The 26,830-nt window shown below is 41.8% G+C and overlaps 1 protein-coding gene across 5 annotated transcripts in view; it reads left to right on the top strand.

The window, feature by feature from the left end:
• The first annotated feature begins 698 nt into the window (after nucleotides 1-698).
• Nucleotides 699-26,830, top strand: part of LOC120999547 (gastrula zinc finger protein XlCGF66.1-like) — a 107,606-nt gene continuing 81,474 nt past the window's right edge. For 2 of the 5 annotated variants that reach the window (XR_005778544.1, XR_005778545.1), the window contains exons 1-4: nucleotides 1,478-1,594; nucleotides 16,635-16,784; nucleotides 16,914-17,093; nucleotides 17,176-17,535. Coding sequence is in view for 1 of the 5 variants with exons in the window: in XM_040430519.1 (XP_040286453.1) it covers nucleotides 16,707-16,784; nucleotides 16,914-17,093; nucleotides 17,176-17,307 (390 nt within the window). In the remaining 4 variants the exon portion in view is untranslated. Of the gene's footprint in view, nucleotides 729-1,422; nucleotides 1,595-16,634; nucleotides 16,785-16,913; nucleotides 17,094-17,175; nucleotides 17,815-18,600; nucleotides 18,698-26,830 lie in introns of those variants that run through there. The other 3 variants (XM_040430519.1, XR_005778546.1, XR_005778547.1) reach the window with 3 other exon arrangements.

Here is a 26,830-nt window from a genome sequence, read left to right as displayed (position 1 = left end):
GTAATCTGAAGCTGCAGGGCACAGAGCAGTCTAACTGAACGCTGTCCACATTGATTAATAGATAAGCAATTCTCTTAGGGCCTCAATCACAAATTGTCTCACATTCTGTATGTCTTCTCAGTCCATTCTGAAATGTTCTTCATTGTTACCATTGGAACCATTTTCGTGGAACGTACAACATTTTGATCGCTGTTATTCAATGTTTTTTGGGAAAAAGTAAGAAACAATAGACGTTTTTTATTTTTTTCCTGTGATGGCGATATATATATTTTTAAAGCTCATACATTTTCTGACGTTGCGATACATAATGTTTTTTAATGAAAATTATTATATTTTAATTTTTATGTAAAATTGGAAGGGTGAGATTAGAACTTTTAATATTTTTTTATTCTCTTTCAGTGACAACTTCTAACCCCTTAGGGGGCTAGAACCTGAGATCTTTGGATCCCATGTCCTATTCACCCTAATGGAGATCCATCAGGATGAATGGCATTATACTGCGCTCCCTGCTGAGCTGTGCCTCGTGCACAGACTTTAGGGTGGCCACTGGCTTCACCCTAGAAAGCCGGCCCGGCCCGGCCCAAACCACACCCACAACGCCCCCAAACCACTCCCACATTGACCCAAACCACGCCTCCAAACCACAAAGCCACGCCCCATGTCAGTGAAGCCACGCCCCGCCATCGGCTGGAAAAACACGGGGGAGGAGAGGGAAGAACTCATGGAAGGTGAGCGGGGGCAGCCGGGGCGCTTCTCTCCCCCTCAGTCATCCACAGGGAGCCATATCTGCGGCTCTAGTGACTGACTGGGGGTGAGAGAAGCCTCGGTCAGTTGCTGCAGCTTACGCTCAGACAGCACAATGCTGCTGTCTGAGACGTGAGCCACTGAAAGGGTGGACATCCCTGTGTCCGTCCAGGCACTGCGCCGGACAGAGGACAGGGAGCCTGAAAACCGGACGTCTGGCCACCCTATGCACAGTGTACCATGGAGCTTACAGTGACAGGCCTGGAAAACTTCAGAAACATCCAGGCTGCCATAGTAACCGATTGGAGCCCCGCGATTTTACTGCGATCGGCATTGATTGCGGCATCTGAGGAGTTCAATGATGGGGGCGGCGTGATCGTCATTCACCATCATTTCAGCCAGCACATGCCGTGTATGGAGTGGGGTCACTGCAGCAGCGCACTCCATACTATGAATAGTATTTCTAGACAAGTTAATTCTATGTGTCTGAATCTAATTTTGAAAAACTTCGGTCATCTCTAATAATCACACATCGTAGAGCCTGACTCCTCCCACATAGGATCACATGGTCATGACATCATCACAGGTCCTTTTCCTCTAGTATCAGTCTGAAACATGACTCCTCCCACACAAGATCACATGATCATGACTTCATCACAGGTCCTTTGCCTCCTCTAGGAGCACAGTCTGAAACATAGGTCCTCCCACACAGGATCACATGGTCATGACATCATCGCAGGTCCTTAACCTCTTCCAGCAATACAGCCTGGAGCCTGACTCCTCCCACACAGGATCACCTTGGTGACGTAATGTGACTCTGAGGTATGTGGTGGTGATAAGTGAGGTTCAGGTAAGTGTCCTGTGTGTTGGGCTGCGGGGCGTCCTCTCCGTGTTCTGTGCGGTCTCCTGTGCGGGTCAGGATTAGGGACAGGTTTACAGTCAGGGAGGTTTTTAGAACAACTTGGGGGCGGGGCTCCATCCTCTCAGAAGCCCATACATTCTAGGTGGGTACATGTTGTGTCCAGCAGGGCAGGTAGGTGTGTAGTCACCGCCAGTGTCTGTCAGGATTACTGGGGCAGGGGGGGGCATTAACCCCTTCACCGCCAGCTCTCTCGGCCAGGCACAGTCAGCCTCCGCCAGCACTCAGCCCACTAGGCACTAGGCTAGCCCAGGGACTGACTAAGGGGCAGGAGCAGCACCTGGGTCTATCTGAGTGTCATCTATATGTACAGGTGTATACATAGTCATCCTCCTGTGTATTATAGTATATACTGTGCTGGTATAACCTGGGTCTATCTGAGTGTAATCTATATGTACAGGTGTATACATAGTCATCCTCCTGTGTATTATAGTATATACTATGCTGGTATAACCTGGGTCTATCTGAGTGTAATCTATATGTACAGGTGTATACATAGTCATCCTCCTGTGTATTATAGTATATACTATGCTGGTATAACCTGGGTATATCTGAGTGTAATCTATATGTACAGGTATATACATAGTCATCTTCCTGTGTATTATAGTATATACTATGCTGGTATAACCTGGGTATATCTGAGTGTAACCTATATGTACAGGTATATACATAGTCATCCTCCTGTGTATTATAGTGTATACTATGCTGGTATAACCTGGGTCTATCTGAGTGTAATCTATATGTACAGGTATATACATAGTCATCCTCCTGTGTATTATAGTATAGACTGTGCTGGTATAACCTGGGTCTATCTGAGTGTAATCTATATGTACAGGTATATACATAGTCATCCTCCTGTGTATTATAGTATATACTATGCTGGTATAACCTGGGTATATCTGAGTATAATCTATATGTACAGGTATATACATAGTCATCCTCCTGTGTATTATAGTATATACTATGCTGGTATAACCTGGGTCTAGGTGTAATCTATATGTACAGGTATATACATAGTCATCCTCCTGTGTATTATAGTATATACTATGCTGGTATAACCTGGGTATATCTGAGTGTAATCTATATGTACAGGTATATACATAGTCATCCTCCTGTGTATTATAGTATATACTATGCTGGTATAACCTGGGTATATCTGAGTGTAATCTATATGTACAGGTATATACATAGTCATCCTCCTGTGTATTATAGTATATACTATGCTGGTATAACCTGGGTCTATCTGAGTGTAATCTATATGTACAGGTGTATACATAGTCATCCTCCTGTGTATTATAGTATATACTATGCTGGTATAACCTGGGTCTATCTGAGTGTAATCTATATGTACAGGTATATACATAGTCATCCTCCTGTGTATTATAGTATATACTATGCTGGTATAACCTGGGTATATCTGAGTGTAATCTATATGTACAGGTATATACATAGTCATGCTCCTGTGTATTATAGTATATACTATGCTGGTATAACCTGGGTCTATCTGAGTGTAATCTATATGTACAGGTATATACATAGTCATCCTCCTGTGTATTATAGTATATACTATGCTGGTATAACCTGGGTATATCTGAGTGTAATCTATATGTACAGGTATATACATAGTCATCCTCCTGTGTATTATAGTATATACTATGCTGGTATAACCTGGGTCTATCTGAGTGTAATCTATATGTACAGGTGTATACATAGTCATCCTCCTGTGTATTATAGTATAGACTATGCTGGTATAACCTGGGTCTATCTGAGTGTAATCTATATGTACAGGTGTATACATAGTCATCCTCCTGTGTATTATAGTATATACTATGCTGGTATAACCTGGGTCTATCTGAGTGTAATCTATATGTACAGGTATATACATAGTCATCCTCCTGTGTATTATAGTATATACTATGCTGGTATAACCTGGGTATATCTGAGTGTAATCTATATGTACAGGTATATACATAGTCATCTTCCTGTGTATTATAGTATATACTATGCTGGTATAACCTGGGTCTATCTGAGTGTCATCTATATGTACAGGTATATACATAGTCATCTTCCTGTGTATTATAGTATATACTATGCTGGTATAACCTGGGTCTATCTGAGTGTAATCTATATGTACAGGTGTATACATAGTCATCCTCCTGTGTATTATAGTATATACTATGCTGGTATAACCTGGGTCTATCTGAGTGTAATCTATATGTACAGGTGTATACATAGTCATCCTCCTGTGTATTATAGTATATACTATGCTGGTATAACCTGGGTCTATCGGAGTGTAATCTATATGTACAGGTATATACATAGTCATCCTCCTGTGTATTATAGTATATACTGTGCTGGTATAACCTGGGTCTATCTGAGTGTAATCTATATGTACAGGTGTATACATAGTCATCCTCCTGTGTATTATAGTATATACTGTGCTGGTATAACCTGGGTCTATCTGAGTGTCATCTATATGTACAGGTGTATACATAGTCATCCTCCTGTGTATTATAGTATATACTGTGCTGGTATAACCTGGGTCTATCTGAGTGTCATCTATATGTACAGGTGTATACATAGTCATCCTCCTGTGTATTATAGTATAGACTATGCTGGTATAACCTGGGTCTATCTGAGTGTAATCTATATGTACAGGTGTATACATAGTCATCCTCCTGTGTATTATAGTATAGACTATGCTGGTATAACCTGGGTCTATCTGAGTGTAATCTATATGTACAGGTGTATACATAGTCATCCTCCTGTGTATTATAGTATAGACTATGCTGGTATAACCTGGGTCTATCTGAGTATAATCTATATGTACAGGTATATACATAGTCATCCTCCTGTGTATTATAGTATATACTATGCTGGTATAACCTGGGTATATCTGAGTATAATCTATATGTACAGGTATATACATAGTCATCCTCCTGTGTATTATAGTATATACTATGCTGGTATAACCTGGGTCTATCTGAGTATAATCTATATGTACAGGTATATACATAGTCATCCTCCTGTGTATTATAGTATATACTATGCTGGTATAACCTGGGTCTATCTGAGTGTAATCTATATGTACAGGTATATACATAGTCATCCTCCTGTGTATTATGGTATATACTATGCTGGTATAACCTGGGTATATCTGAGTGTAATCTATATGTACAGGTATATACATAGTCATCTTCCTGTGTATTATAGTATATACTATGCTGGTATAACCTGGGTCTATCTGAGTGTCATCTATATGTACAGGTATATACATAGTCATCTTCCTGTGTATTATAGTATATACTATGCTGGTATAACCTGGGTCTATCTGAGTGTAATCTATATGTACAGGTGTATACATAGTCATCCTCCTGTGTATTATAGTATATACTATGCTGGTATAACCTGGGTCTATCTGAGTGTAATCTATATGTACAGGTGTATACATAGTCATCCTCCTGTGTATTATAGTATATACTATGCTGGTATAACCTGGGTCTATCTGAGTGTAATCTATATGTACAGGTATATACATAGTCATCTTTCTGTGTATTATAGTATATACTATGCTGGTATAACCTGGGTCTATCTGAGTGTCATCTATATGTACAGGTATATACATAGTCATCCTCCTGTGTATTATAGTATAGACTATGCTGGTATAACCTGGGTCTATCTGAGTGTAATCTATATGTACAGGTGTATACATAGTCATCTTCCTGTGTATTATAGTATAGACTATGCTGGTATAACCTGGGTCTATCTGAGTGTAATCTATATGTACAGGTGTATACATAGTCATCCTCCTGTGTATTATAGTATAGACTATGCTGGTATAACCTGGGTCTATCTGAGTGTAATCTATATGTACAGGTGTATACATAGTCATCCTCCTGTGTATTATAGTATAGACTATGCTGGTATAACCTGGGTCTATCTGAGTGTAATCTATATGTACAGGTATATACATAGTCATCTTCCTGTGTATTATAGTATATACTATGCTGGTATAACCTGGGTCTATCTGAGTGTAATCTATATGTACAGGTATATACATAGTCATCCTCCTGTGTATTATAGTATAGACTATGCTGGTATAACCTGGGTCTATCTGAGTGTAATCTATATGTACAGGTGTATACATAGTCATCCTCCTGTGTATTATAGTATATACTATGCTGGTATAACCTGGGTCTATCTGAGTGTAATCTATATGTACAGGTGTATACATAGTCATCCTCCTGTGTATTATAGTATATACTATGCTGGTATAACCTGGGTCTATCTGAGTGTAATCTATATGTACAGATGTATACATAGTCATCCTCCTGTGTATTATAGTATATACTATGCTGGTATAACCTGGGTCTATCTGAGTGTAATCTATATGTACAGGTATATACATAGTCATCTTCCTGTGTATTATAGTATAGACTATGCTGGTATAACCTGGGTATATCTGAGTGTAATCTATATGTACAGGTATATACATAGTCATCTTCCTGTGTATTATAGTATATACTATGCTGGTATAACCTGGGTGTATCTGAGTGTCATCTATATGTACAGGTATATACAGTCATGTGAAAAAATTAGGACACCCTTTGAAAGCATGTGGTTTTTTGTAACATTTTTAATAAATGGTTATTTCATCTCCGTTTCAACAATACAGAGAGATTAAAGTAATCCAACTAAACAAAGAAAACTGAAGAAAAGTCTTTTAAAGATCTTCTGTAAATGTCATTCTACAAAAATGCCTATTCTAACTGAGGAAAAAGATAGGACACCCTCACATGTATTCCCTCTTAAATTGGCTCAGAGCTCACACAGGTATATCACACCAGGTGCACATAATTAGTAGATCGTTACTCTGCATGTTGAATGAGGCTTGCCCTATTTAAACCTCAGACATTTAGTTTGGTGTGCTCCTGACTGTTGAAGTGAGAGTGAGCACCATGGTGAGAGCAAAAGAGCTGTCAGAGGACTTCAGAAAAAAGATTGTAGCAGCCTATGAGTCTGGGAAGGGATTTAAAAAGATCTCAAAAGATTTTGAAATCAGCCATTCCACTGTCCGGAAGATAGTCTACAAGTGGAGGGCTTTCAAAACAACTGCCAACATGCCCAGGACTGGTCGCCCCAGCAAGTTCACCCCAAGAGCAGACCGCAAGATGCTAAAAGAGGTATCCAAAAACCCTAAAGTGTCATCTCGAGAACTACAGCAGGCTCTGGCTACTGTTGATGTAGAAGTACATGCCTCTACAATCAGAAAGAGACTGTACAAGTTTAACTTGCATGGGAGGTGTGCAAGGAGGAAACCTTTGCTTTCCAAGAGAAACATCGAGGCCAGACTGACATTTGCCAGCGATAAAGTTGACAAAGACCAGGACTTCTGGAATAATGTTCTTTGGACAGATGAGTCCAAAATTGAATTATTTGGACACAACAGCAGAGGACATGTTTGGCGTAAACCAAACACAGCATTCCAAGAAAAGAACCTCATACCAACTGTGAAGCATGGAGGTGGAAGTGTCATGGTTTGGGGCTGCTTTGCTGCAGCAGGACCTGGTCAGCTCACCATCATAGAATCCACGATGAATTCTACTGTGTATCAGAAGGTGCTTGAAGAACATGTGAGACCATCAGTTAGAAATTTAAAGCTGAAGCGGAACTGGACCATGCAACATGACAATGACCCAAAACATACTAGTAAATCAACCAAAGATTGGCTGAAAAAGAAGAAATGGAGAGTCCTGGAATGGCCAAGTCAAAGTCCAGATTTGAATCCCATTGAGATGCTGTGGGGTGACTTGAAAAGGGCTGTACGTGCAAGAAACCCCTCAAACATCTCACAGCTGAAAAAGTTCTGCATTGAGGAGTGGGGTAAAATTTCCTCAGACCGATGTCGAAGACTGGTAGATGGCTACAAGAACCGTCTCACTGCAGTTATTTCAGCCAAAGGAGGTAACACTCGCTATTAGGGGCAAGGGTGTCCTATCTTTTTCCTCAGTTAGAATAGGCATTTTTGTAGAATGACATTTACAGAAGATCTTGAAAAGACTTTTCTTCAGTTTTCTTTGTTTAGTCGGATTACTTTAATCTCTCTGTATTGTTGAAACGGAGATGAAATAACCATTTATTAAAAATGTTACAAAAAACCACATGCTTTCAAAGGGTGTCCTAATTTTTTCACAAGACTGTACATAGTCATCTTCCTGTGTATTATAGTATATACTATGCTGGGATAACCTGGGTCTATCTGAGTGTCATCTATATGTACAGGTATATACATAGTCATCCTCCTGTGTATTATAGTATATACTATGCTGGTATAACCTGGGTCTATCTGAGTGTAATCTATATGTACAGGTATATACATAGTCATCCTCCTGTGTATTATAGTATATACTATCCTGGTATAACCTGGGTCTATCTGAGTGTAATCTATATGTACAGGTATATACATAGTCATCCTCCTGTGTATTATAGTATATACTATGCTGGTATAACCTGGGTCTATCTGAGTGTAATCTATATGTACAGGTGTATACATAGTCATCCTCCTGTGTATTATAGTATATACTGTGCTGGTATAACCTGGGTCTATCTGAGTGTCATCTATATGTACAGGTATATACATAGTCATCCTCTTGTGTATTATAGTATATACTGTGCTGGTATAACCTGGGTCTATCTGAGTGTAATCTATATGTACAGGTGTATACATAGTCATCCTCCTGTGTATTATAGTATAGACTATGCTGGTATAACCTGGGTCTATCTGAGTGTAATCTATATGTACAGGTGTATACATAGTCATCCTCCTGTGTATTATAGTATATACTATGCTGGTATAACCTGGGTCTATCTGAGTGTAATCTGTATGTACAGGTATATACAGGGAGTGCAGAATTATTAGGCAAGTTGTATTTTTGAGGATTAATTTTATTATTGAACAACAACCATGTTCTCAATGAACCCAAAAAACTCATTAATATCAAAGCTGAATATTTTTGGAAGTAGTTTTTAGTTTGTTTTTAGTTTTAGCTATTTTAGGGGGATATCTGTGTGTGCAGGTGACTATTACTGTGCATAATTATTAGGCAACTTAACAAAAAACAAATATATACCCATTTCAATTATTTATTTTTACCAGTGAAACCAATATAACATCTCAACATTCACAAATATACATTTCTGACATTCAAAAACAAAACAAAAGCAAATCAGTGACCAATATAGCCACCTTTCTTTGCAAGGACACTCAAAAGCCTGCCATCCATGGATTCTGTCAGTGTTTTGATCTGTTCACCATCAACATTGCGTGCAGCAGCAACCACAGCCTCCCAGACACTGTTCAGAGAGGTGTACTGTTTTCCCTCCTTGTAAGTCTCACATTTGATGATGGACCAAAGGTTCTCAATGAGGTTCAGATCAGGTAAACAAGGAGGCCATGTCATTAGATTTTCTTCTTTTATACCCTTTCTTGCCAGCCACGCTGTGGAGTACTTGGACACGTGTGATGGAGCATTGTCCTGCATGAAAATCATGTTTTTCTTGAAGGATGCAGACTTCTTCCTGTACCACTGCTTGAAGAAGGTGTCTTCCAGAAACTGGCAGTAGGACTGGGAGTTGAGCTTGACTCCATCCTCAACCCGAAAAGGCCCCACAAGCTCTTCTTTGATGATACAAGCCCAAACCAGTACTCCACCTCCACCTTGCTGGCGTCTGAGTCGGACTGGAGCTCTCTGCCCTTTACCAATCCAGCCACGGGCCCATCCATCTGGCCCATCAAGACTCACTCTCATTTCATCAGTCCATAAAACCTTAGAAAAATCAGTCTTGAGATATTTCTTGGCCCAGTCTTGACGTTTCAGCTTGTGTGTCTTGTTCAGTGGTGGTCGTCTTTCAGCCTTTCTTACCGTGGCCATGTCTCTGAGTATTGCACACCTTGTGCTTTTGGGCACTCCAGTGATGTTGCAGCTCTGAAATATGGCCAAACTGGTGGCAAGTGGCATCTTGGCAGCTGCACGCTTGACTTTTCTCAGTTCATGGGCAGTTATTTTGCGCCTTGGTTTTTCCACACGCTTCTTGCGACCCTGTTGACTATTTTGAATGAAACGCTTGATTGTTCGATGATCACGCTTCAGAAGCTTTGCAATTTTAAGAGTGCTGCATCCCTCTGCAAGATATCTCACTATTTTTGACTTTTCTGAGCCTGTCAAGTCCTTCTTTTGACCCATTTTGCCAAAGGAAAGGAAGTTGCCTAATAATTATGCACACCTGATATGGGGTGTTGATGTCATTAGACCACACCCCTTCTCATTACAGAGATGCACATCACCTAATATGCTTAATTGGTAGTAGGCTTTCGAGCCTATACAGCTTGGAGTAAGACAACATGCATAAAGAGGATGATGTGGTCAAAATACTAATTTGCCTAATAATTCTGCACGCAGTGTACATAGTCATCCTCCTGTGTATTATAGTATATACTGTGCTGGTATAACCTGGGTATATCTGAGTGTAATCTATATGTACAGGTATATACATAGTCATCCTCCTGTGTATTATAGTATATACTATGCTGGTATAACCTGGGTCTATCTGAGTGTAGTCTATATGTACAGGTATATACATAGTCATCCTCCTGTGTATTATAGTATATACTATGCTGGTATAACCTGGGTCTATCTGAGTGTAATCTATATGTACAGGTATATACATAGTCATCCTCCTGTGTATTATAGTATATACTATGCTGGTATAACCTGGGTGTATCTGAGTGTAATCTATATGTACAGGTGTATACATAGTCATCCTCCTGTGTATTATAGTATATACTATGCTGGTATAACCTGGGTCTATCTGAGTGTAATCTATATGTACAGGTATATACATAGTCATCCTCCTGTGTATTATAGTGTATACTATGCTGGTATAACCTGGGTATATCTGAGTGTAATCTATATGTACAGGTATATACATAGTCATCTTCCTGTGTATTATAGTATATACTATGCTGGTATAACCTGGGTCTATCTGAGTGTAATCTATATGTACAGGTATATACATAGTCATCCTCCTGTGTATTATAGTATATACTATGCTGGTATAACCTGGGTATATCTGAGTGTAATCTATATGTACAGGTATATACATAGTCATCCTCCTGTGTATTATAGTATAGACTATGCTGGTATAACCTGGGTCTATCTGAGTGTAATCTATATGTACAGGTATATACATAGTCATCCTCCTGTGTATTATAGTATATACTATGCTGGTATAACCTGGGTCTATCTGAGTGTAATCTATATGTACAGGTATATACATAGTCATCCTCCTGTGTATTATAGTATATACTATGCTGGTATAACCTGGGTATATCGGAGTGTAATCTACAGTTGCAAGAAAAAGTATGTGAACCCTTTGGAATGATATGGATTTCTGCACAAATTGGTCATAAAATGTTATCTGATCTTCATCTAAGTCACAACAATAGACAATCACAGTCTGCTTAAACTAATAACACACAAAGAATTAAATGTTACCATGTTTGTATTGAACACACCATGTAAACATTCACAGTGCAGGTGGAAAAAGTATGTGAACCCTTGGATTTAATAACTGGTTGAACCTCCTTTGGCAGCAATAACTTCAACCAAACGTTTCCTGTAGTTGCAGATCAGACGTGCACAACGGTCAGGAGTAATTCTTGACCATTCCTCTTTACAGAACAGTTTCAGTTCAGCGATATTCTTGGGGTGTCTGGTGTGAATTGCTTTCTTGAGGTCATGCCACAGCATCTCAATCGGGTTGAGGTCAGAACTCTGACTGGGCCACTCCAGAAGGCGTATTTTCTTCTGTTTAAGCCATTCTGTTGTTGATTTACTTCTATGCTTTGGGTCGTTGTCCTGTTGCAACACCCATCTTCTGTTGAGCTTCAGCTGGTGGACAGATGGCCTTAAGTTCTCCAGTAAAATGTCTTGATAAACTTGGGAATTCATTTTTCCTTCGATGATAGCAATCTGTCCAGGCCCTGACGCAGCAAAGCAGCCCCAAACCATGATGCCCCCACCACCATACTTCACAGTTGGGATGAGGTTTTGATGTTGGTGTGCTGTGCCTCTTTTTCTCCACACATAGTGTTGTGTGTTTCTTCCAAACAACTCAACTTTGGTTTCATCTGTCCACAGAATATTTTGCCAGTACTGCTGTGGAACATCCAGATGCTCACAGCAAACTGTAAACATGCAGCAATGTTTTTTTTTGGACAGCAGTGGCTTCCTCTGTGGTATCCTCCTATGAAATCCATTCTTGTTTAGTGTTTTACGTATCGTAGATTCGCTAACAGGGATGTTAGCATATGCCAGAGACTTTTGTAAGTCTTTAGCTGACACTCTAGGATTCTTCTTCACCTCATTAAGCAGTCTGCGCTGTGCTCTTGCTGTCATCTTTACAGGACGGCCACTCCTAGGGAGAGTAGCAGCAGTGCTGAACCTTCTCCATTTATAGACAATTTGTCTTACCGTGGACTGATGAACAGCAAGGCTTTTGGAGATACTTTTATAACCCTTTCCAGCTTTATGCAAGTCAACAATTCTTAATCGTATGTCTTCTGAGAGCTCTTTTGTGCGAGGCATCATTCACATCAGGCAATGCTTCTTGTGAAAAGCAAACCCAGAACTGGTGTGTGTTTTTTTTATAGGGCAGGGCAGCTGTAACCAACACCCCCAATCTCATCTTATTGATTGGACTCCAGTTGGCTGACACCTCACTCCAATTAGCTCTTGGAGATGTTATTAGTCTAGGGGTTCACATACTTTTTCCACCTGCACTGTGAATGTTTGCATGGTGTGTTCAATACAAACATGGTAACATTTAATTATTTGTGTGTTATTAGTTTAAGCAGACTGTGATTGTCTATTGTTATGACTTAGATGAAGATCAGATCACATTTTATGACCAATTTGTGCAGAAATCCATATCATTCTAAAGGGTTCACATACTTTTTCTTGCAACTGTATATGTACAGGTATATACATAGTCATCTTCCTGTGTATTATAGTATAGACTATGCTGGTATAACCTGGGTCTATCTGAGTGTAATCTATATGTACAGGTATATACATAGTCATCCTCCTGTGTATTATAGTATATACTATGCTGGTATAGCCTGGGTATATCTGAGTGTAATCTGTATGTACAGGTATATACATAGTCATCCTCCTGTGTATTATAGTATAGACTATGCTGGTATAACCTGGGTCTATCTGAGTGTAATCTATATGTACAGGTATATACATAGTCATCCTCCTGTGTATTATAGTATATACTATGCTGGTATAGCCTGGGTATATCTGAGTGTAATCTGTATGTACAGGTATATACATAGTCATCCTCCTGTGTATTATAGTATAGACTATGCTGGTATAACCTGGGTCTATCTGAGTGTAATCTATATGTACAGGTATATACATAGTCATCCTCCTGTGTATTATAGTATATACTGTGCTGGTATAACCTGGGTCTATCTGAGTGTAATCTATATGTACAGGTATCTACATAGTCATCCTCCTGTGTATTATAGTATATACTATGCTGGTATAACCTGGGTCTATCTGAGTGTAATCTATATGTACAGGTATATACATAGTCATCCTCCTGTGTATTATAGTATAGACTATGCTGGTATAACCTGGGTCTATCTGAGTGTAATCTATATGTACAGGTGTATACATAGTCATCCTCCTGTGTATTATAGTATATACTATGCTGGTATAACCTGGGTCTATCTGAGTGTAATCTATATGTACAGGTATATACATAGTCATCCTCCTGTGTATTATAGTATATACTATGCTGGTATAACCTGGGTCTATCTGAGTGTAATCTATATGTACAGGTATATACATAGTCATCCTCCTGTGTATTATAGTATAGACTATGCTGGTATAACCTGGGTCTATCTGAGTGTAATCTATATGTACAGGTGTATACATAGTCATCCTCCTGTGTATTATAGTATATACTATGCTGGTATAACCTGGGTCTATCTGAGTGTAATCTATATGTACAGGTGTATACATAGTCATCCTCCTGTGTATTATAGTATATACTATGCTGGTATAACCTGGGTCTATCTGAGTGTAATCTATATGTACAGGTATATACATAGTCATCCTCCTGTGTATTATAGTATAGACTATGCTGGTATAACCTGGGTCTATCTGAGTGTAATCTATATGTACAGGTATATACATAGTCATCCTCCTGTGTATTATAGTATAGACTATGCTGGTATAGCCTGGGTATATCTGAGTGTAATCTGTATGTACAGGTATATACATAGTCATCCTCCTGTGTATTATAGTATAGACTATGCTGGTATAACCTGGGTCTATCTGAGTGTAATCTATATGTACAGGTATATACATAGTCATCCTCCTGTGTATTATAGTATATACTGTGCTGGTATAACCTGGGTCTATCTGAGTGTAATCTATATGTACAGGTATCTACATAGTCATCCTCCTGTGTATTATAGTATATACTATGCTGGTATAACCTGGGTCTATCTGAGTGTAATCTATATGTACAGGTATATACATAGTCATCCTCCTGTGTATTATAGTATAGACTATGCTGGTATAACCTGGGTCTATCTGAGTGTAATCTATATGTACAGGTATATACATAGTCATCCTCCTGTGTATTATAGTATAGACTATGCTGGTATAACCTGGGTCTATCTGAGTGTAATCTATATGTACAGGTATATACATAGTCATCCTCCTGTGTATTATAGTATATACTATGCTGGTATAACCTGGGTCTATCTGAGTGTAATCTATATGTACAGGTGTATACATAGTCATCCTCCTGTGTATTATAGTATATACTATGCTGGTATAACCTGGGTCTATCTGAGTGTAATCTATATGTACAGGTATATACATAGTCATCCTCCTGTGTATTATAGTATAGACTATGCTGGTATAACCTGGGTATCCCTGGTATATAATTATATATGTACAGCTGGTTGTACATCTTCTGTATATACATGGAGGACATAATCAAAGCTTTTGTGGAAACCCAAACTGTCCTGTATTTCGCTCGTGCTCCGGTTTTCCGTGTGTAATCCACAGCTGATTCCATACGGTTTTCCATGTGGAGAAGCCCAGCCTGAGTGTAATCCAGAACCAGCAGTGGATGAGATTAGACCGATCTCCTCTATTTTGGGCTCTTTTCTCTATGTGGATATTGACCGGCCGTGCAGATTTATAAACTCTTAGCTTGTTAGGTTTTGGTGGGGTTTTTCCGTTCCCCAGAGGCAGTTATAGGTGTTGTCGGCCGTTTATATTGATAAGCGGTTGTCAGGATCGGTCATCAGTATCTGATCGGCGGGATCTGATACCCGGCAGCCCCGACTATCAGCGGTTGGAAGAGGAGATGATGCTCCAGTGTGAGCGCCGCTTCCTCGTCAGTACACCGCACGTGGTCTCCTGTGGAGCGGTGGCATAGTGTAATTACTGCTACAAGTATGTATTGTAGTATCGGGCATGCTGTAGTATTGAAGTATTATGTGCCACTGTCCCTGGTACAATGTCCTCCTTTATGGGGTTGTGGAAGTGACCGCCCGACGTGTGACTGAGAATTACTAAAAGCTCATTCCCTTTGCTGGTTCTGTACAACGCTGCAGATTTACCGCACAGAAATCCGCAAAGTAAATCTGCAGCTGACCAGTCAGGTGTGAACCCCGCCTTATACTGCACTGCAGCCGTTCTCTATGTGCTATATGGCGGAATTATTTCTGTACTGTGCGATGGACGCGGCTGAAGGTTTCTTATCCATTAGTTTCTTATTATCATAATTAGTATTTTTCGTGTTTTGTTAATGAATAAAATAATTTGCACTGAGCGGTCCTGAGGGGAAATCAGCTGAACGCGGTATGACCACAGAAATGACTGGCACACGGCATCAAAGTGAGCATGAGTGTGATTTAAAGGGTTAAATAACTTTGGGGCCCTGACCAGCATAAATGTTCGTATATGGCTGCCTTGCTGAGAAAATTTTTATTTTAACCCCTTCTCGCCCAGCGGCGTACATGTACGGCGCAGTATGACGTAACGTGCCATACAGCTACGTTCCGGTGATCGGACAGGCGAACTGCGATAGAGGGGAGGAGGCTTCGCCGAGTAACGCTGGGGGGGGGGGGGGGCTTGCAAACCCCATTTCCATATGGTGTAAACTTCATTTTTGGAACATTGCAGCTACAGAAGGGGCAGAAAAAGGTCCCGTGTGTTATCTGTGTGTGACCTACAAGGCGGTATAACAGCGAGACAGGACTGAGGCTGGTGAGTTTTTTTTTAATTATTTTTAACCCCTCAATAGCTATTTTATTTAACATTCTGTCTTAAGAATGCTACTATTTTCCGTTATAACCATGTTATAATGAAAAATTATAAAATCTCCCGAACATCGAACCCGAACTTTAGTGAAAAAGTCTGGGTTCAGATCCGGGTACCCAAACTCGCGAAGTTCGGTACGAACCCAAACTATGCAGTTCGGGTTCGCTCAACCCTATTCATGACGGATCCGCCCCCCATTGACTTTCAATAGTGTTCATGACGGATCCGTCATGGCTATAGAAGACATAATACAACCGGATCCGCTCATGACGGATGCATGCAGTTGTATTATTGTAACTGAAGCGTTTTTGCAGATCCATGACGGATTCGCAATAAACTCTAGTGTGAAAGTAGCCTTATACTGGTATTACCGCTGTGACCTGTAACTGACTATAGTGGTAATATGAAGGTGTGACAGGCTTTTGACCTGAAACATGGAGGATCTGCCTTGATGCACGTTATTATCTCCTCCGGTGTTTCCTCTTCTTATCTCCAGTAATTGTATTTTACATGGGATTTTCTATGATTTTACATCGGTTCATCTTCTTTTCATTCAGGTTCCTACAATATAGGATCCGCTCAGCGTATATCTCCTATATAAGATCATTCTCCTGATTGACCCATCAAGGATGGATAAGGATGGGTACAAGATGGCAGAGAGTATAATAAATCTCACCCTAGAGATCCTCCTCCGGCTTACTGGAGAGGTGAGAGATTCTGATGATGTCACATTACATCATCTTCTCTATGTTACTAACAGATGGACATGACTGGAGAAGTGAGGGACTCTGGAGATGTATGGAGTGATATTTATTACTGCGTGTCTCCATAACCAGGAATACACAGTAGTGAAGAAGACCTCTAGTGAGCATTGTCAGGCCTCGGTATCTGAAGGACGGGGAGGAATCCTGAGCCCAATATCCAGGCCGACACCTTACATCCCGATACATGAGAAAGTCAACAGAGAGAAGATCCTAGAGCTCACCAACAAGATCCTTGAGCTGCTGACTGGAGAGGTGACATCGCTGGGAATGTCGGGACATTATACAGTAACACTATGAAGGGATCTGGGTGATGACTGTATCATTGTGTTGTCAGGTTCCTATAAGGTGTCAGGATGTCGCCGTCTATTTCTCCATGGAGGAGTCTGAGTATTTAGAAGGACACAAAGATCTGTACAAGAACGTCATGATGGAGGATCACCAGCCACCAAGTAAAAGACATGACTAAATACACACATCCTCTCACTAGTTATATGTAAGAAATTAATTGTCACCGTCTGTTTTTCCTACAGTTAAAGAAGAGAGAACAACTCCCAGTCCTCTGCTTCTACAGGATGAGAGATATCCCAGTTCTCTTCTTCTACAGGATGAGAGATGTCCCAGTCCTCTTCTTCTACAGGATGGTTCAGAAGAACATCAAAGCATTCCATATGATGATCAGATAGATGGAAATAAGGTCTCATGAAAGGTTCCCTATGATCTGTAGAAGTGCTGTGAAGATCTTGTGTTCAGTCTTGTTTTATAAACCAGTATTATATGTTTTATCCTTGTATAATGAGAAAGGTAGAGATGGCAGGATTACAGCTAACTATAGACCTTGCATGTCGTCTGGATCTTCTCACAGTTTTCTGGTCGGTAGAGACTGCTGGTTGGAATAAGGAACCAACTAGATGCATATATACAGGAGACCTGCAGATATTTTTGGGTCAGACAATGAAACATGGCACATGTAGATTCACTGTGTCTTATGAACAGATTTGACATGGTTCTGCTCCAAAGTGTGTTATCTAAGTGATCCCCTTCCCTCCACTTTATTCCCTGTACAGGGATCTGGACTTTGTTGCAGGGGAACCACTAGGCTGCTGCACTTAAAGTAGTTTCTGTGCAAGTGACTGGTGACCCACGGGGTCAGGAAAGGAAGAATACATGCAGTCCGATAAATGGTCTGTTGTCAGGAGAAGCAGCTCAGGATCAGAACGGAGATCAGGCAAGGGTCGGGTCAGGCAGCAAAGGGTCCAATCTAGAAGTCAGGCAGAAGTCTGTACACAGAACAGGCAAGCAAGCTTTGCATGAAACTAGCATACTAGAACCTACTGATCAGGCTCCTTTCCATGGCTTGTAGAGATCAGAGTGCGTGCATGCCGGCCCTATAAGAGCCAGAGATCGTGTGTGCACACATGACCTATGGGCAGAGAAGGTCATTATCGGCAGGAAGCAGGCCTCAGCTTGTGTGGGAGGACAGCGTTATTCCAGCAGCCGGGACCACTGGGAAGGGAGAGAGGGATGTCTGTGGGACTGGACCACCGGAGCCCTAAAGCTATGGAGCAGGTAAACCAGGCAGCAGGCGTGCCCCCCAGCAGGAAGGAGAGGAGCTATAGGCATGGACCGCTGCCATAGCAGATAACTCTGCTGTCATTTCATCACTTATTGTCATTGTAATTAATGATCTTTTCTGGTCACATCAAACCTTCCACACGACTTCTCCATCAGTCTGCTGACTTTTATCATTTCTGTTTCACAGGTTATAAATCTGGGTAAAGATCTGAACAATATTAAGGCTGAAGATACATCTGTGAGGGGTGATGAGCAGATCATAGAGGACATTCCCACCGATAACCACCCAGGTGAGTAGTAACCACTACATAAAGCAGAGAAGACTCACAGATTCAGCATTAGCATTAGCATTAGCACACAATGGTTACCGATACCAGGTGTCCCACAGTATTGATCAGAAGGTTGGGGTTATCACCCATTCTTCTACCTTCTATGAACCCTCTTTCCGTAGTACTTAGAGGCTTTACTGACACTTCTGAATTTTTGGAAATAGGAAAAGCCTTATGGTAGAGCCGAAATAAAAAGAGCTGAAATAAAAACAGCCACCAATGAAGGTTCCTCTCAGTAAGTCTTTTGGAGTGTGTTATTGACCTATTTACATGTCCCCACTGTACAAGCTGCCAGCTTTCAGAAATCGGTTTTGTTAAATTTGACAATCAGGTTGTTTGTAGGAAAAACTCTCTTTTAAAATGTACCTGATGTAATCAAACATAGCTCAGGTAGTCACTGGGGCGTACCGCTGGATGAGGCGAGACACAGCGTCATCTCTATCCTGCCCAACTTACTCTCACAGAGCTCTGCTGGCTTCTGGATGTCAGCTCCTGGCAATGGGAAATCTCTCACAGCAGAAGACATTGGCAGGGATCTTGACATCTGCTGACTGTGGTCCCAGCATCTCCTAGGCAAACACAGTGATTGCTTGAAGTCGGGGTGTATACATATCTACACGCTTCACATGTCAGGATCCCGGTGCCGGAACAAGGTCTTCTGTGTCTGCGTGAGATTTCTCACTGCCAGGAGCTGACATCAGGAAGCCAGCGGAGGTCTACAAGAGCAAACTGGGCAGGATAGAGGAGAGGACTCTGTTACTCGCCTCATCCAGCGGTACGCCCCAGTGACTCCTGTTTGATGACATCAGGTACATTTTAAAAGTGGGTTTTTCCTACAAACAACCTGATTGTCAAATTCAACAAAACCAGTTTCTGAAAGTTGGCAGCATGTACAGTGGGGACATGTAAAGAGCTCCATAGGCCACTTCTGGTGACAAGTTCCCTTTAATGGATTTTTTAATAACGGCCGCTCTGTATTTGTATAGAAACAGTTATAAACCATTTTCACTGGAATAATAAAAGTTAATTTTTCATGCAAACCAACATTCAGAGAAGAATTACTACTGGATGCAGTCTATAGGTAGCTGCAATATTCATTACACAATTTCCCCTCTCTGATTGGGTGTGAAACCCAGGACACCACCGGTGTAGGATTTATATCTAGAACCCCGATAACACACGGTGTAAGGAAGAATGTGAATTATACAAATTACTTGAATGTGGACATGACAGCTTCATCAATCTCTGGTCTCCAGGATTATGCAATTTTGTTATTTTTGTTCATATTTTGGCCCCTTATTTGAGTTTTATTTTTCTTTGTTTAGTGGAGGACATTATCAGGGGACTGCATCTGGTATTCTTGGTTGATAATATGATGGTGATAGCGGAGGTGGACATCGTGCTTGCTCCTCCCTCTGTCCTCTCTTTTCATGGGCATGGTGAGGGAGTGATCATCTGTGTGTGTGTGTGTGTGTGGGGGGGGAATTTTCCCCTCACCCATGACAGCACCCATGCGACTAGGTCCTCCCATCCAGGACATTGAACCCCGACCACACCTCAGTTCAGGTTTCCTGTCCTCCAGATAGGATGTACCTAGGGAGTTCTTGCTCCCAGCTTGGGTTCACACCCTGGGGCTGGGGAAGGGCTGAAGGGGCCTACCCCATGCGGCGTTAGTCTCCTCAGGGAGCAGTTCTCCAAGTCTTCCTTCCTCCTGCCTCCTCTCAGCATCTAGGGGAGCCGCTGTGGCCGTGTTCAGGCGGCTTCCTATTCAGTCTGGCGGGGTGTATGGCATCCCTTCGCAAAGATATCAGCTGGTAGCCAATGCGCGTTCTGAGCATGCAATTAGGGATGGGCGGCGGTAAGTTTCCGGCATCATGACGTCACTTCCTGTGATGCGACGCCAGAGGAGGAGGCACCTTTTGCTGACTGATTAGGCATTTGGGCCTAGTGTTAAAAGGAGGCCAAGGCGCGTTATAAATGGCAGCAGGAGAAGGCAGACAGCTCTATCTTTGCGCACACAGTTCTGTGCTGGATTCAGTATCTGGATACAATGTCGGAGCCGGATGATTCACGAGGCGCCGACCCCTAGGAACCCTCGAGGCCCACAAGCCCGGTATTGGACCTGAGGAGTGGGGAAGTTACCTCTACATATGGTGAGAGATATCCTCTCCTAATATTTGTAGGTTATTGTTTGCTTTTGCTGTTATAGGTAGCAAAAACACCTAAGAAGTCATTTGAGCATAAAGAATGTAGTGGATGTAGAGTAGCTTTACCAGCATCTTATAATAGACCACGATGTCAGGGATGTGTGGATAAATTGGTTCTGGAAGAGTCACAATCTTTATCTAAAAGTATTAAGGCTTTGGTGAGATCACAAGTTAAATCATCTCTTAAGAAACTAAATCGTCCACGGTCACCAGAAAGAGCCGGTTACAGTAGAAAGACTGATTCTGAAAACTCTGGAGAGGAGGATGATTTAAATTCCAGCCACAATATCTCAGATGATTGTTAGTCTTCGGAGGGCCCTGTTTCCGGCTGAAGATACTGAACTTTTATTAAAGCCTGTTTAAAGCTACCATGCAGTTAGAGGACGTAAAACAGCCTAAATACAAACCGGATTCCAAAAAAGTTGGGACACTAAACAAATTGTGAATAAAAACTGAATGCAATGATGTGGAGATGGCAAATGTCAATATTTTATTTGTAATAGAACGTAGATGACAGCTCAAACGTTTAATCCGAGTAAATGTATCATTTTAAAGGAAAAATACGTTGATTTCAAAATTTCACGGTGTCAACAAATCCCAAAAAAGTTGGGACAAGTAGCAATAAGAGGCTGGAAAAAGTAAATTTGAGCATAACGAAGAGCTGGAAGACCAATTAACACTAATTAGGTCAATTGGCAACATGATTGGGTATAAAAAGAGCTTCTCAGAGTGGCAGTGTCTCTCAGAAGCCAAGATGGGTAGAGGATCACCAATTCCCACAATGTTGCGCAGAAAGATAGTGGAGCAATATCAGAAAGGTGTTACCCAGCGAAAATTTGCAAAGACTTTGCATCTATCATCATCAACTGTGCATAACATCATCCGAAGATTCAGAGAATCTGGAACAATCTCTGTGCGTAAGGGTCAAGGCCGTAAAACCATACTGGATGCCCGTGATCTCCGGGCCCTTAAACGACACTGCACCACAAACAGGAATGCTACTGTAAAGGAAATCACAGAATGGGCTCAGGAATACTTCCAGAAACCACTGTCAGTGAACAAATAGTAGTAAGGCAGCTCTCACCTGCGGTAGTTGAATCACCTGTTGTGCACGGATGCCGCACCTGGATGCGGTAAAGTCCAGAAAATAGTGAAGAAAAATCCGGCTCAATTCAGGTGAAGTATATAACTTTATTCCAGCGTAATAAAATCAGTGTACAAATGCAAATCAACGCGTTTCAGACCTCTTGGATATGTGGGTCCTTCCTCATGACAAACATGCATATGAAATGGGAGCACCTCCAGATATATCCCAAACTAATAATGTAGAGAAGCTGCACCAGCAACCTACTAGAGCCCAGTCTTTCAGTTACCAACTGAAAACTAAGTAAATTCGTGAAAAATAGTCAGACTGGCTCACAGTATTTTTGCATTTATTAAAATTTATTTATTTACCCAATACAATGTTACACATATCCTAGTTGCATGTCAACATATCAGCGTATATACATAGGTACTTGAAATGCGGAGCTCTCGCATATACCTAAATGACAGGAGTACTCCAAATATGACCTCTTACTTTACTATATGGTGTCCGTCTGCTACGTATTGTTCAGATAGTTATCTGTTAGTTTGCCGATGATCTGAACATAAATTGTTCAGCAGCTGTTCGATTTGCGGTCGCTGGTAAGTGGTCTCAGCAACCAAATATTGCTTAATATTGCGGTTAGACCCCCTTTCAACTGGTGTTGGTTTCCTACCTCCTGCCACGAGGTAGTCACTCAGCTTGTTCTTCGCGGCGTCTCACGTGATCCGACCAGAGAATGGTTTGCTGGTCAATGATGTCGCCCACCTGCGCCGATCGAAGTAGCGGAAATTGATGTAACAAAGCAGCGCCAGTGTATTCACCAGAAGCGTCAATAATAACGCACCAATAGGTCAGTCCACTGTGATGGTATTAGACCGCTGCCACCGCTTGGGGCTAAGGCTGATATCGTGCTCACCCTTTTGGGCTGGTTCCAGATGGGATGGTGAAGGAAAAGTCTTTTAAAGAAAACGAAAGCAGAAGCAGAAATAACGCACCACTAGCTGGGTCAAATTCACACTGGTTCGCACTAGACGCGTTTCGGAACCGTAGTTGCTTCCTCAGTAGGCAAATGTGCAATACTGAATGGAGACAAGCTGGACACGTCTTTATATCCCCTTATTGGGTCAGTTAAAATATCTGGTCTGGATTCCGGATTTTGCAACTGCAATATATAATATATATATATATATACCGTATTTATCGGCGTATAACACGCACTGGCGTATAACACGCACCCTTCATTTTAAGGGAAATTTCAGGAAAAAAAATTAAATTTCAAATTGTACTGCTATGGGGTGGGGGGATCTGTGGATGGAACTGTTATGGGGGGGATCTGTGGATGACACTGCTATATGTCATCCACAGATCCCCCTCATAACAGTGTCCCCCAATACACCGGGCCTCTGCTCACCGAAGTATTTATAAACGTGAATCCTTATCCTGTTATTAAGCTGCCCTCTCCCATTTTCCCATGTTCCCCTGTATCCCCACAGCACTTACGATTCACACGCTTCCATAGCAGGCAGGGCGGACGGCAGCAGTAACGTCACTCACTGACGTCGCGCGTCTGCTCCGCCTGCTTCATTCATAAAGGGGGCGGAGCAGGCGCTCAACGTCAGTGAGTGACGTTACTGCTGCCGTCCGCTCTGCCTGCTATTGAAGCTTAAGTAAGTGCTGTGGGGATACAGGGGAACATGGGAGAGGGCAGCTTAATAACAGGATAAGGATTCACGTTTATAAATACTTTGGTGAGCGGCGGGGCCCGGTGTAAGAGTACAGTGACTGCACCGGGCCCCGCCCCTAGTTACGGACTCCAGCCCCTCCTCTCTCCCGGCTCATACAGCGCAATGAATATCGGCGTATAACACGCATACATGATTTGCCCCCTATTTTCAGGGGGAAAAAGTGCGTGTTATACGCCGATAAATACGGTATATATATATATATATATATATATATATATATATATATATTAGTGAGGCAGTGACAGGCCTCATAGCTGGAAAAAAGGGGCGCAATGATCGGTTCCGTCCAAAGTGAAGTGATGCGATTTAAGGCAAAGCTGGAGGCTATAAAGGTGCAAAGGCAGTTGGCCTTGAGAAGAGAGCATTCAATGTTGTGCGGACACTTTGTAAAAGTCCAACGGGTCAAAGATGGATCTGGAGATCTCGAAGAGAGTGAAAAGGGGATGTGTGTCGTTGCTAAGGGCAACCGATGGGAAGAGTGAGATGGAAGAGCGGTGCGGCTCTCAAGAGTTTACAGCCAGTGTGTACAAAGTCCTAGAGATGTGCGGAGCACCCGTGATGACAATGGGTAAGAACATTCCAGTTGTTATTTGTGTTGCAGAGAAAGTGATAATGAGCAAGGCTCTGTAGGTTGGGCAGGTGGCTGACCAACGCCCTAAAACCTCAGAAGCGCCAAATTGTGGTGTGAGCCGGCAGCTCCGGGGGGGCACCAGTGTTATGCTTTGACTGCTGTATCCACCTGAATTTTTTTTGGTGCTAATAAAGACCGGGATTTTTTTACTTCATTCATCGTGGTGCTGGAGCATTTCTTCTATTTTCTTCATTTGCAACCGGGACTGGCTTGAGTCCGCTCCGTGCACCGCCGTGCAGGACGCTGAGGTGAGCTGGCTGTAACCCTTCTTATGGTGAGCCGGCAGCAGTTGTTATCTGCTGAGCCGGTAGGTGTTAAGACACCAGGACTAGAGACTGCTACAGAAATGTACGATTTGATGGTGAATGTCAGTCCAGTCCGAGCGGTATGGGATGTAGAAATGATGTTAAACGTTGAGAGTACACAACTGTGGGAGACTACTGTGTTAAAGGTACAGGAAAGTGTGGCAGTGTTAGAGGATGTACCACACGTACCAGGTGCGGATAAGCAGGTTCCACAGTGTTATATGGGGGATGAGCTCATTGGCAGTGCAGAGGAAAGAGAACCTGGGTGGGTTCATGACGTGAACTGGATTGAGTACAGGAAGGATCGGGAGTCATTGGTGGCTGCATGTAGTGAGTTTTGAGAATGTGTCGCAACCAATTCCTGTTGGTAAAGTGATTGTGGAGGCAAACCAGGCTCTGCTGGCCTGGATATGGCAGAACAAAGGGAAAGCGGTGGAAGAGAGGTGTTGCAAGGTCAGAGACAGGAGGACTGCTGGACCCAAGCCCCCTAAGGTATTTCACTGCTTCCACCACGAGGACTGGTGGTTTGCATTGGTTGACATCAGGAAGGCTGTCGGACCTAAGTGAATACTGTAAAATGTGAATTGCATCTTAGAGGTGAGATAGGGAAACCTCTGTTTAGTGAGTGCCTAGCCGGGCGAGTGTTTATTGTGTTGTGTTGATGTAACACAGTGGTCAGTTGAAGCTGCGACTTCAAAGTGCCGAGTGATGTCAAAACTCGGATATATGATGTAAAGAGTGCCAAATAAAAGCAACGTTTGGACATGGAATCCGTTGTCTGAGAGGAAATTTGTGATGACAACCCCCTGAGAGAGAGCCATCCCTTACAATATATACTGTTTGACACATGACACATTGCTTGACAAAGGCTCCATTGAGTCTTTATACTATATATATATATATATATATATATATATATATATATATATATATGTGTGTGTGTATGTATGTACCGTATGTGTATAAAATATATATATATAAAATCGCTTTTCTTTCAGGGGGTCGCAACCACATACTTCTTCATGGACACCAGTATTAAGGTCCAAAATTGTGGTTTATTGTGGCACGTTTAGCATAAACAAACAATACAAATAAATACCTGTCTGTCTAGGCTCTAGTTAATACAATAAACGGTATAGAAACCTAGAATGTGTCGGCAGATAAGAACCATTTGGCCCATCTAGTCTGCCCAATATACTAAATACTATGGATAGCCCCTGGCCCTATCTTATATGAAGGATGGCCTTATGCCTATCCCATGCACGCTTAAACTCCTTCACTGTATTTGCAGCTACCACTTCTGCAGGAAGGCTATTCCATGCATCCACTACTCTCTCAGTAAAGTAATACTTCCTGATATTACTTTTAAACCTTTGTCTCTGACTCACCTACAGAACACAGTTCACATATGACATCAGGCCCGGGTTTCTCAGCCAAACAGTCCAGTAGCCTCCCGGCTGTGACCACGCGATTAACAGGTTAACAGGCCCTCCTAGCTGAGACCACACAGAGCCTCTGTTCCAGGATCACACTCTTCCCAGACTGACACACCAAGGGTTGGTTTTATGCCTCCCTGAATACAGCAGGCCTCACCTGCAATCACCTCAGGAGGAAGGGAATACCCGTGCTATAAGGGTGTGGACTGGCAGCTTCCACTACCAAGCCTAACCGCCAGTCCAAATAAAATCCAGCCCAGAACACAAAGTAAACAACACTGTCTCAGCAAACTATCCTTTGCTGAGACCACTGCATACTTCTGGTTTTTAATTATCTCACCTAGCTGAGGTACCTTTTGTGAGATCTACACAACCTCCTGCACTGTACACCTTACCACAATATATACATATACACACTGTATAAGCATGTAATGTGTATGAGTAGTGCTCAACATGTGTACAGTATATTCATGTAATTTGTGTATGTGTCTATGTAGTATGTACTTACATGTGTGTAATTTAATGATGGACCTTAATGTGTGTGAATGAATCTATCTTATTATATAGGCTGGGATCGTATCATGATTGCGATATATGTTTAGTTTGTACATTTGGAAAACTGCCAACATAAAAGGTAAATGTGTCCAGAGGCTTTTGGTCTCCATCTGGCTTCTATA

This window comes from Bufo bufo, chromosome 4 (genome assembly GCF_905171765.1).
Source record: "Bufo bufo chromosome 4, aBufBuf1.1, whole genome shotgun sequence".
Lineage (NCBI taxonomy): Eukaryota > Metazoa > Chordata > Amphibia > Anura > Bufonidae > Bufo > Bufo bufo.
This window is presented reverse-complemented; position numbering and strand designations above follow the sequence as displayed.